Here is a 13098-nt window from a genome sequence, read left to right as displayed (position 1 = left end):
CGGTTTTCGTACGGCACGTAACACGCTAGACATCCGCGGTACAGAGGTTGACCTGCGGGAAGTACGCCTCTTGCGTATCTCAACAACCTTCTGCGGTTCAGTGTCCTCATTGGGAGTATCTGTTTCGGACGAATACGATTCGATCTTTACCGGAGCATAGCTGGGCGTGTGTTCACGTTGCCCATCGTCAGCTGGTTGAGGTGAGCGATCCTCTTTTTGTTGGTTGCTAGTTGAAACGGTTGATAGACGCGATTCGGTTATTTGCGTGGCGATATTAGTATCCAAAGGCGTTTGTATTAGCGGTACAGCCTCAACAAGATTCGGAGGTTCGACCTTGTTTGTTGTGGTGTTAGCTTGATCCTGCACCGCAACGCATTGAGATGTCTGCTGGACGCTCGCAGTCGCCGCCGGCTGGTCCGACGGGTCGTATGTCAGTCCCCAGATGGACAGCTTATCGGCGGTACGGAAAAACTCTGCAAGATGCTCCTGGGGCACGTTCACCTCGCCCAGGTACATAAACTGTACCAGCGACATCATGACATCGTGCGAAATGTTTGAGCATATTATCATGTGATTGTGCTGCAAAGGAACTAGCTCGAACAGCTCCTTGAAGTAGGCACTACAGGCGGCGAGCAGCAGCTTGTGGGCGCGAATCTTGCGCCCCTCACAAAACAGCGTTATATCCAGCATCTTGTTATCTTGTTGATGAAACGAATCGAGTGCTCCCGTCACGAAGGCTTTGTAATTGTTCCATCGCAAATGCAGAGACGGTTGCGGGCTCATCCTACCTAGTTTTCCTGCAAAAAATAACTTTTTATCGGCTTTGTGCTTGTGTTGTTTTGGATGTGTACAGCGATTGCACTATTCGACCGCTCTTTTTCTGACAGCTATGACCCTATTGACAGAATATAAAATATTCCTACCCCTCTTTTGTACAGGCGGTCCCCAAGATACACGGTTACCGTTCAAATAGACACAGAGCGACAACAAAAAAAAAGTAGCTCAATTTTGCAAACAGAGCTACTCGTCTCGCGCGACATTTCTGATAAGTAATTTTTTATGTTCTTAAACAAAAAGCGTGTAGCTTGACTGGGCCAAATGAGCTACTTTGATCTACGCGGAGTGAAATTATGAGCTACTTTTTTTGTCGCGGGCGACGTTGTTGCTCTATATCTATTTTAACGGTAAATGGAGACCAAAAACGGCCACAAAATATCACTAATCTTCGTGTAATTTTGCAAATAAAGGGTGGATTAAGCCACCAAATTAATTATTTGATATGATTCGGACTGAATTTAACAATTTTTAACCTTTTCAAATGGTTTTTAACATTCGATCAATAGGGAAATTATTTGGTATTTGACAATGGATGTGTGAAATCAGTATAAATTGCTCAAAAAACTGTCAAATTTAGAAATCCGCGTATCTACGAATCTGCGTATAAGAGGTACCGTGTATCTCGGGGACCGCCTGTACATCGAATTTAAAACATCAAGTATGGTAACAGTACCAGTTTTCGGCAGTGTACCTATTTTGGGAAGGGTAGCTAAAAACGTGAAATTCAGCACAAAAGTGGTAAACAATGTCACAAAACACAATTTTGTAATAAAAGTATACTCATTCGTTATTGAAATACGACGTTTCACACCATTTCCTTACGTATTTTCCAAGATATCAAATAAATTGTGCATTTTTCGGCAGATTTGCTGTCTGCCAATAGTTCGGCATGTTTTGTGATTAAGAGAACCAGAAAACTAAAACCGGAAGTTGAAAGTTTGTTTGGTGTATATTAAAGATTTTGTGCTTGTTTAATTTATCCTAACTTGTTCGGCATGTTAAGATCACGATAAACAAGTTATGTTTCACTTTAAATACTGCCGAAAATTGATAAAAAATTGATTTTTGACCCATATTCTGGTTGCCGAAAATAGGAACACAGCTTGGCGAAAATAGGAACCAACTGCCAAAAATAGCATAATATATTACGATAGTTTATCAACCAATTTAACATCACTCTCATGAAAAAAAATTAGGTATATGAGGAGTTTTTGTGAAACTGCTGCACTAGCCTGCCGAAAACTGGTACAGTTACCCTATAATTGAAATGTTTGGAAAATCAGAACCGGTTTGACGCTTATATGATCTTTATTTGATGTTGAACCGGTAATTGTCAATTTGTTCGTTGGGAAGCGATGGAATGTGTTGCTTGGGATCTTGAATTGTCAAAGAGCTTGTTGACAACAGTTTGCGGGAAATGTATGTTTTCGAATTGTGCACCAAAGTCGTGGAGAAAATGTGTTTTAGTGCGTTTAGCATGAAATGTTTATGATTTATGCTATAAAATCCAGTGCATAATACTCAATAAGCAATCGTTCGAACATTTTTGGGCCACACTAAGCTAGTACCAGCTCTTTGAATTTCCTATACAAGCAGTCACTGTTTTGTTTACAAGAACAACAGAAAGAATAACATCAAGTTCAAAAGCATACAATTTTCGCTTGGTATGACACTTTTAATTCAAATATTTGCAACTATCCGTGAAATGAGCAGTGACAGCTTTTTATTTTATTAATTATTTTATAATTATTTATTTTATTAATTATTTATGTTGTCTTCTTTTTGCTATAGCCAAATGCCAGACAAATCAACGGTGCAATTAACCTTTAATCCTGCGACCGGATACCCGTGTATGATTTAAATTTTCAAACTGAACTAAGGTAAGTGTGAACAATATTTTCTCTATAAAAAGTTGCGTACTATTCATGTGTTTTGGCTTACAGCCTCAATTGGTACAGCTATGGCGAATTGTTAGGAACAGTATAACTAAAATTGGTGCCTTGAGATTCAAATTTTTAAACGAAATGTTGTATTATTTCGATAAACACTGAGTCGAAATAAAAAAAAATACACTCGTGTTCTATCCATTTTTGGCTAATTTTTACAGTATTAAAATCTGTATCTTGACTACATAATGATAGCTACCCGTTTTTTGATATATCCTCAAAAAATGTAATTTTCTTTAGGGGTACTAGAAATACGCGTCTATTTTAAATAACTGCTGTGTCCAATAAGTAAGGTGACATTATATTTCAAACTGCTCTCGACAAAGGAATTGACCAAATTGACCAGTCCGATGGCAGTAAACTTTCCTGTATGCCGGTGGCAGGACCTGGGGCCTTTTATTTCTCGATTAAACTATATTGGACGTCTTGGGTGTGTGTATGACTCGATGATTTTCCGATGCCACCACTTGCTTGTACATTTTATTTCTTCATTTCTATCAGAGTAATATCATCTTAAAGATACTTCCGTCCTTCTCAAACCTGTGTTGGGGTAAGAGGTGGCACTTATCATCATCATCATTTGTCTTATGCTAGGGATACAGAAAATATTGCGAACAAATTTACGCTACCCATATGTATAGCAGCGGTGCGCAGGTAAAATAATTGCATTATTTGAATTATTGTGGTTGACAAACATTTCATCGCACACCCAACAACATCGATGAAATTGTATTAAAAAAAACTCTATTTTGCTGGATACATATTTGGTTCAAATTCAACTGCTTGCGTTGGTGATGCCAGCGGAACGGAAAGTTGATGAAAATCAGCACCGGGTTGAATGTGTTAAGCAAAATTTCCATCTAGCAAATGTTCTTTGAGACATTTCAAACAATATATCTCTTGACTGCGTAAAGTTTGTAGTTCAGTAGATACGATCTAGTAAATACGTGACCACGTGACTAAATGTCATTAACTGTGTCTGTATCACACTAATTTTAAAATAATTATACAACAATGGGGGAGTATGTAAAGAATTCATTGGATGGAACATGTTTGAAAACTGGATTAAATATGAACAAGCAACGAAGTCAATCGCAAGGAACAACACCAAACATAATTGATGCGCATTGAGTAGCGCAGCAGCTAGGAAAATGCCAATGTAAATTGCCCTAGTGAACTCTAGTGACCGGCAAAGTATGGTTCTTAATTCGAATGCATTTTTTTTGTCTAAATATGTGTGTGTTTGTTTGATTTTTTTTTGCAAAATTTGGAAAAAATGGCTCTTTATATCGAAAAAATGGCCGATTATAAACTATCCACTTGAAGAAAACAAATACCATCGAGAATATTTTCACAGGTTGAATTTATTTAATAAATATCGTATATTCATTTATTTTTTACATAAATAAAAAAAGGCTCTAAACGGATTGCTAAATTTCTTCCATATAAAACAATAAAATAAACCGAATTTCGATCATGTACAGTATACGCCTAGCTCAGCAACACACAATCACACCTGTGCGATGTTTCTTCCTGTACCAGGTGTCAATTAAAAAAATAGCTTTGCCTAAATGTGTAACTAACGTCTTGTGCAAACCCGCAAACCGCAACTCATTCGCTCACCTAGTCCCATGACAGACTGTCCGCACCAGGGGAATTGGCGGCCTATGGTCAATCTCAGTAATTGCTGGTTTTGTCCGTTAATATTTTTTTTTTGCAACACGGATCAGATTAGCTATCAACATCTAACGTTCGGGTATGCGCACGTGAAGCAAACGGACTCGTTTCTTTTCCCCCTTATCTCACTTCCTAACTAGCTCTAACGGTTTGTTAAAATGCTTTTCTTCTTCTTCGCAACTCACATCAGCAGTAAAACAAATAAAAAACAATTAACTAACGACTTGTCGCACTAAAAACGTGGCCCGCACAAACGTGCTAGCAGAACCCAGGATTGGTGTGCTCGATGATGCACCGCTTGCAGTACTTCTTGACCGCCCGGTAGCCCTCGATCGAGATCTGACAGTCCTGGATGTTGAGCTGCTGCAGCCCGCGGCAGTAGTAGGCGATGCACTGGATCCCCCGGTCCGTGATCATGTCGCAGTTGCGCAGGCTTAGCTTCTTCAGGTTCGGGCAGCTTTCGGCGAGCGCTCGCAGGCCCGCATCGCTCACGTCACACTTGCCGATGTCGAGCGCCCGCAGCCGGGGACAGGAGCGGGCCAGCACGTTGATCGAATCGTCGCTGACCGCTTCGCAGCCGCGTGCGTTCAGGTAGCGCAGCTTGTAGCACCGTCGGGCGATCACCTTCAGCCCCGCGTCCGAGACCTGATCACACTTGGCCACCGAGAGGTAGCGCAGGGTCGCACCGAGCTTCGCCAGCTCGTACAGCCCAAAGTCCGTCACGCTGGTGCAGTCCGAGACGCTGAGCTCGCGCAGCGCGATGCAGAAATTTGGAATAAATTTAAGGCCGGCATCTGGAAGTTGGAGAGAAGAGCGAGAGTTGGGAGAGTTAGCAAAACGGGCCACTTGCGGTTGAACGGGTGCTTCCGCGCCGCCATACCTGTTACTTGTATGCACCGTCGCAGGTACAGATAGACCAGCAGGGGGCAGTTGCGCGCGATCACTTTGATGCCAGCGTCACAGATCGATGCACAGTCGGTGAGGTCGAGATACTGCAGCAGTAGCCTTCGTGGCGGCTCGAGACCCGGATTGATGTTAATGCACGTTATTTGGGCACAACCTGCAAAAGGTGGATGATAGCTCGTAAGCATCGGAACTGGCTGGAAGCGTTACAATCGACCGTGTGGCAATACGTACCTGTAATGTCTAGATGTTGCAGGTTTGTACACTTGGTCACCAGATCCGACAGGGCCTGGTTCGTGATGGTAACGCTGTTCTGGATCTGCAGGTGGGTGATCTCCGGACAGCGCCTCGACAGTAGCTGCAGCCCCCGGTCCGTCAGCCGGCAGCCGTCGGCCAGCAGCACACGCTCCACCCCCGGACAGGCACCGTTGCGCGTTTGACCGCAGAGCCTTCGGAGGATGGTTTTGATGGCACGATCGCCACTGTTTTCCTCTCCTGTAAGTAAGAACGGCTTGCATTAGTCGACAGTGGGTGGGGAAGAGTGCCTTCGCTGACTCGCCGTACCCTTGATCTTGATGATCTTCCACAGCGCCGGATTCCAGATAACGGACTCGAACCGTCGGCAGACGCGAGCAATATTGCACAGTTCGCTGCTGTCCAGCCATTCGAAGATGCGCACCATCAGCTCGTCCGGCATTCGATCGAACAGTGGTCCCGCCCGGTACAGGCTGGTGCCGTGCCCGTTCCCCAGGCTGGTCAGGATGGTGGCCCCATCGATGGAGCGCCCGCACGGTCCATTGCCGTTCGCGCTGCCGTTCCCCCCGACGGGTGTGTTCGTTTGTGCCGGACTGCCGTGGCTGGACGAGGTGGAGTTGGTGCCACCACCGCCCGACCCGTGCGTGCCGCCCGTGGTCCACGAGGCCGGTATCGTCGACTGCTGCTGGCCGGACGGGGACGGCGACACGAGCGTGTGGTAGCCCTGGTCCAGGTTGGGCGAGAAGCGTCCATAGCGCGACAGCCCGTCGGTGTAGTGTTGCGATTTGGTGAGTGGAATTCTAGGGAAAAAGAAAAACGGAAGAAAATTGAGTGGCTGAGTAATGGCGTACCGTCGGTCGGCCACTCGCACACGGCCGCTACTTACCGTCCGTCGATGAAATCTGCCGACCCGACCGCTTTGAGGTGGGTCCCCCGGGGGCTCTGGAACGCCGGCGAGCCGCGTATCCGATCGAGCAGGTACCGGTCCGAGCCGCTCGTTTCCGGGCTGGATGCACGGCGCAGCAGGTGCGGCGAGCTCGAGTCAAGACAGTCCACCTGCGACTGTGCCGCGGAGGACGCTTTGGACGCGGCGTTGTGTGCGTTGTGCGCCGCCACCGTACCGGGCGGTGGTCCGATGCCGCCACCGCCACCACCACCACCGTTGCGCCGGCAGAAGTTGTAGATTGCGTCAATGTTTTCGTTCTCGAGGTAGTACCGCTCGGTGTTGTTGCTGCTGCTCGACTGGTTGCGCGTCAGGCTGGACGGGGTCGCGTTGGCATTGCGTCGGATGGCACCTTGAATGTAGAGCGCGTCCATCTTCTCCTCGAGAAAGTACCGGTCCGCTTCGGACAGTCCGCCGAGCGCGGACTGTGGCTCGTCCGGATGGTGGTAGCCTCCGCCGCCGCCTCCTCCGCCACCACCACCACCACCGCCGCTGCCTCCCGGTGGACCGCGCAGCACCGGCGAGAGGCGCTGGTGGTGCTGCTGGTAGGTGTTGGTAAGCAGTGCGTCGATCGGGGTGTAGGTGCGGGGCCGCACCGGCCGATAGTCCCGCCGGTGCCCGTGATGCCCGTTGGTGGGCGGTGGGTGTAGGGGTAATGGCAGTGCCTGCCGCAGAAAGGAACCGGTTTGATCGAGCGACGAGGATGAGCTGCGGGAGAGTAGCGATCCGTTGCCGTTAGCGCCGCCTCCACTGCCACCGCCGCCACCGTCTGGCACGAGGCCGTCCGGCGGGCCTTGGTCGGGCTTGCCGCAATCGGACGGGTACAGATCGGAGTCCAGCGTTAGGATGGGCGAGCTGCGGGACATCTGGTAGGCTTGCGGGTCGAGCGGGCTCGAGCTGAGCGGATGATGGTACTGGCGGGTGTCCATCGAGGGTGTGTTGCGCCCGAGCGATGCGAGCGGACACTCGACCGGTGCAACTCGTCGCTGCTGGTGCGTCATTGCTGTGTTGCTGTGGTTGCTCCGTGGTTCCCGTCTCCGATTGGATGCGTGTCGCTATTCGTGCCGGCACTGGCTAGTGTTCCGCGTGGCCGGGAATAGGAACATCCGAACGCGGATGATACTTATCTACGGTGGAGAAAGACAAAAAAGAAATAAAATAGGGTAAGAAATGGTTTATGGTTTTGGAAAGGTTTTTTGCATTTATTAAGTTAAATGGCGCAGTTTAGTGAGGACTTTTCTACCATAATCAATGGGATGATGAATTGCTCACCAAGCGCAAATCGTTTACTGCCTTTAATTCTCAAACACTGCAGTTAGTCAGACGCATGATCATTCATAAATGTTCCCGAGAACGCACGATTAATGGTCGGCACTTTCGCAAACAATGCTAATTAAATTCAAATTATCTTTCAGCAATCGCCAACACATCATCACCTACCCGCCCAACGCTCGCAGGGATGTCGGGATGTAATGTAACGCTCGCTGGACTGGATCATGATCATCCTCCGGGTGCGTGCAGCACATTGCAAGTGCGCTTAGTGTGTGCTACATTGCTTCCCTCTTGCTCTGATGTTGGTCTGATATAAAAATTAAAACATTCCTGTATGCAACGCACACACACGCACCCACCGTTCATCAAGCAATGCTTCCAGGAAGACAAATGGGTTGAAAATGAGTGAGCATCAAACCGAAATTACGTTTAATTTTTATATAACTTCCCGTACCGCGTAGCGCGTCAAATGGTCCGACACTAACGAGGACGAAAATTACGCCCCGGTCTTAACTAGCTCCTCCATCACCCTCGGTTGTTGTCTTTCCCTTTTCTTCTGCAGCAATTGGTGTTGCGCGCGTTAAGTTCACGAATTAATGGAGGGTGCAATCAGCGGACCAAGATCTGCAATGCCTACCGGTAGGGTAGCACGGCGGCGCCGCCTCCCCCGCCGATCCAGTGTGTCAACTGTACGGCAGGGGCCATTCGAGCCATCGAGGGGGTTCGTGTAAACTGCGCAAAACATTGCACAGATCGCACGAGAGCTGTGAAGCTCTGCTGTGCTGGAAGGAATTGCCTCCTTCACCGTGCAACGCGTCTTGACATTTCGCTGCGTAAGTTTAGTTCCCGCTGCGGCTCCGAGTGATCCGAGAACTCTCTCACGATCGTAAATCATCGCGGACAGTCACTCACGGTCACAGCCGGTGCGACAAACTGCAATTGCACTGCAGCCAGCGCAGCATCGACGGCCTGTGCAACGACGCCCGGAGCGGGTGGTACGCCTGTCAGGGCGGAAACGCACACCGATTGTTGCCCGATTCGCCCGATGGTCTGATCTTTGATATTTCAGCCCCGCTCGGTACCGCGAAACCGTTTACGATGTGTCGCCGTCCATCATCGGACGATCGATCAAACTTCGCGGGCAGTTTGCCGTCCGAAATAAGGCGGCACACCACATCGTCCGGGAGGGCTGTGCCATTCTAAGCGTTTCGCCGACCGTCGGTAACAGGCGAACGGATCCGATTTCGATAAGTGCTGGCTTCCTCTTCGGACAGAATGGACGGATGGTCGGAGCGGGTTCGGTATCTCCCGGTCCGTATCTCTACCCTCGGGCGGATATGCTACACGCTGCTGCGGTGTTGCACCATTTCATGCCATTTTGGAACAGGATGATGATGATGATGATGATGATGATGATGATGATGATGATGATGATGATGATGATGAACGGATGCAACGGTTTGCTGGACGAAGTGCCGAGCCGAATGGTGTAAGGTGTATTATTTTGCATTCCCATGCTGCAAGGTGCAATCGAGCGCTGATCGTACATTACATTTTTTTGTTGCGTTTTAATCCAATCTATCGATCTAACTACTACTAACGATCGGACAGGTAGTGGTCTCGATCTTGGTGTGCATTGGCCACCGCTCACCTGTTCGAGTGCAGAAAACGGGTCCCAGTACTAAGGGGAGACGTAGACGTGGTAGTGGTGGAAATTTGTTCTGCTTCCAGCACATGGTCTGATTCAAAGGCGAAAAGAGATCTATTTCAGATGAGTAGCGATTGCATTGTGCGTTTAATTGAATTTTTTCCATGTGAATTGTTGCAACCAGCATGGTATGTGGATAGTTGCGCAGAACTATCGTTTGGGGTTGGTAATGATTGCACAAAATCATGACAAATAATTGTAATGAATCAATGGATAGATCAAGAGTTGGCTTTCGATGTACTATAGACTATGTTTTTTGTTTTATTTATAAAATTGTTGCCAGCGAACCACATTCAAAGAAAATCTCTAATTATCAGGTCTTCGCTATTTTTTTTTACAGAATATCTCCATCCCTCAACAATGCAACACATTATTTGCCTTAGCATTGGGCAGCGTTTGATGGGGAGATTTGTCAAAATGGTCAAAGATCGCGACGAAAATGATGTTTTTGATATCTTTTGAAGCACTGCGGCGGAGTCTGGTCCAGTAAATAGGTAAGTGAGCGTTTTATATTATTAAATAGACATTGATGTTTAAAAAATGTTTAAAACAACTTCACAGATTGAAAATCAGTTATCAAAAAGAACCACATGTTAAACAAATGCAGATATGAACTATGCAAACATAACTAGCATTTTAGGGAATTGAGGATCGAATTCTCTTAAGAATCCTATTCTCATTGGAAGTAAACGTTACTATCAGAATCCCTGTTGCATCCCATAACATACAAATTATTACTATAGCGAAACCTATAAAGTGACTTACATATCTGAGAGAATACTGTTAGAAAGTTGAATTATAATATGAGTGGCATAGAATTGACTCTAGCTAGGACATTTTTTAAAAAGATTTCTTAGAAACAACCGTCTTTTACAAAAAGACCTGATAAGATCGCCAATGTTGATTTTTCATATTAACGATTGCACACAAAAAATGGACAAAAATGGTCGATTTTTCATGGGTTTATCTTCACCCACACTAACGAAACGTTTAATGAACTTTCAATAATAGTATCCCATGAGTCATCAGACAAAAATTTGGTATTTGTATCAGTCGAACTCTAACCGTGATGCCATGAAATTGAAGAAACTTCGTTATAAAGCGTACGCGATCAAAGAACGGCACCCCGTAGCGTCTAAACCCGACTCCGTGCGTTAGTTTGTGGACGTCGCATAAGCCTATTTGTGGCTTCTACAACATTTTGGCACTATTCGGCAACAATCAGAGCTTCGAAAGAAAGCCCAGTTCCGAATGGTCGACATCTATGAGCGACCACAAGCTCCAAAGAATTCAGAAAATGGAAATCCAAAATCAATCCTAAAGTCCTAAGTCCGAAAATCCTAAGTCGCTACATTGCTGCGTTGGCTTGGCCGGGAAGACGATGCAACCGGCTAAAAAGTAAAATAGTACCTACGAAACATGAAAAAACATATCAGGATGTAGAAATCGCGTCCATTGGCTTCGCAGGTAAGTTATGGCGCCAAAACTCAATGCGATCATTTTAGATGAATTTCGGAGGATTTTCGAATTTTCCTCGAACGAACATGATCTACAAGCTCTACTCCAATAATTTTGTCGCGAAAAATGAGGAGTGATTGATATAAATCGAAGGTAGATCGTAAAAATCGTGCCAGAACGAATGTGTTCGTCTAACGTGACGAAAATTCCGTATTTCTTTTTAAAATTCCGTTGTAGATTTATTTTTACAAGTAAGCTTAAACACTTACTTTTCAAACGATGTTCGTGGAACATGAAAAAATCGCCAATTTTAAATGCAAGCTTTTGATTTACAACAGCCGTCGGTAAAACTATAAATGACTTGTCGTTGTTTTTTTTATTAATACTAATACTAATACTATACTTAGTAGAATTATATTTTTTATATTTTTTATTTATTAAGGGAATATCATTGTATTATCTCATTGTCGGTTCAATCACCATAGAAAACTTATGACAAGTGATGTACAATGTATCAATAAGCAAGAAGCTTCGATCTTTATCGATTTTTTGCTAATCCCAAGCTTTCAATGCAATTAGAAAATGGTGTATCGATTTTAACTCATTCGTCACGCGAATCGACCCCGCCAGCTCAAAGATCATTGAATATGTAAAGTGTATCCATTTTCACATAAATACCACGTGTTTGCGATCCCAAAGGGAAGACGCCTTCGACGTAACCTCCTTTTTTACCCTGCTCCTCTCGCGCTCTCTCCCCTCTCCTTCTGCAGATTTGTGATTTCGAAGCACTTTATTAGTGCATTCCCGCAGCGAAGGCCGTCGCCGCCACCGCCCGCCCATTGCACAACGTTTGACAGTGTGTAGATTGTAATCTCGCTGGAAGGCAGTGTAAGAGGAGGCGTATGTAACGGTTGAATGCAATGGTGCACAAGATAAGAAAAAAAAAACAAAAACAAAAACAAGAACCAGGAGACCACGCGCGTGCTCCTTCTGCAGAGCTCCTTCCCCTTTTGCCCCATCGGTTCGCATGAATATTCAAACGACAAATGGCCGTGGCGTGAATCGATTCGTTGGTGCCCGTAGGGGAAGAAAGGAAAACGGGAGGAGGTTTGCGATGCAGCCATCGATCCGGCCGGCGGTAGTGCATTCCGATGTGCATTTTTACGTGCCGCAAATCAGCGCGCGGGTGCGTTGGCGTAGGCTGTTGTCAGTTTGATATAAACACGTCAGGCGGTCTGGAAGGGGGCGGGGTGGGAGGCGGGGAGGTTTGGGTGGGTGACTCTTAAGAAACGGGAAGGAAGCTTGTATCCCGCCGTTTGCTGTAGCACATTGGCTGCGCGCTACATTGTAGCAATGGCAGATGGGAGCGTTCAAGCGCATCCCCGGGCGGAAGGATTAAGGAGCTTTCTTACCCCTTTCTCACCCACTCACACCCACCCAACAGTCTCATAATTCATCAAGCCGCGTGAAGGTGCGGGCTCGCACTGAGCGCTGCTGTGAGCGAGAGCACATCGATTTTCCTTTGTTGCGGATTGCATCAGAGGTGCAATAATAGAATGCGGCGGACGCACGTCCCTGCACGCAATGCAGCACAAACAACGCCAGAATTGAATTGCTAAAGCTGTGCAGCTAAGAAGGCGCCTGGAAGGGATTTGCATTGGCTCGCCGTCGTGTTGATCGCTGATCGCGCTGGACAGTTACAGCCAGGTAACAACGATGAATCGGGAGCCCCCTAAGGGGACAACAATGTTTTCAACGGGTCGCTGAGCTGGGCTCATCCACTGGACCGGATCCGACATTGATAGGGACACAGGGCAAGGCCGTCTGCCAGCGGCACCGAAATCCGCTTTGCAATCGATCAGGTAGCGAAAGGTTACACGGAGCGGGAGTTGATTCCGCCGTTAAAGGGGAAGTACAATCGTAGACAAACGCTGCGGCACTGTTGCTACCGGTCCTGAACATTGAACAGCAAATCCGCCAGCCGATAAATCCCCCTTTTGACGCGAATACGTACTGCAAACATAGCAAACATGCTGCTGGATGGAAGAACCGGGGATGGTGCACTGATTAATGCCCCTTTTATTAGGCCGTTCGATGGG

The 13098-nt window shown here is 46.7% G+C and overlaps 1 protein-coding gene across 4 annotated transcripts in view; it reads right to left on the bottom strand.

Moving 5' to 3' along the window:
* Nucleotides 1-4129: 4129 nt before the first annotated feature.
* LOC1267513 (F-box/LRR-repeat protein 7) overlaps nucleotides 4130-13098 on the bottom strand; it is a 74163-nt gene continuing 65194 nt past the window's right edge. For all 4 annotated transcript variants that reach the window (XM_061644399.1, XM_061644402.1, XM_061644401.1 and 1 more), the window contains exons 4-8: nucleotides 6505-7688; nucleotides 5928-6418; nucleotides 5598-5858; nucleotides 5341-5520; nucleotides 4130-5254 (exon numbers count right to left, since the gene is read on the bottom strand). In XM_061644399.1, coding sequence (XP_061500383.1) covers nucleotides 4719-5254; nucleotides 5341-5520; nucleotides 5598-5858; nucleotides 5928-6418; nucleotides 6505-7562 — 2526 coding nt within the window. In that variant the 5' untranslated portion in view covers nucleotides 7563-7688 and the 3' untranslated portion in view covers nucleotides 4130-4718. The remainder of the gene's footprint in view (nucleotides 5255-5340; nucleotides 5521-5597; nucleotides 5859-5927; nucleotides 6419-6504; nucleotides 7689-13098) is intronic.

Source organism: Anopheles gambiae, chromosome 2, assembly GCF_943734735.2.
Source record: "Anopheles gambiae chromosome 2, idAnoGambNW_F1_1, whole genome shotgun sequence".
Lineage (NCBI taxonomy): Eukaryota > Metazoa > Arthropoda > Insecta > Diptera > Culicidae > Anopheles > Anopheles gambiae.
The sequence above is the reverse complement of the archived record's forward strand: the minus strand, read 5'-3'. Positions and strand labels throughout refer to the sequence as shown.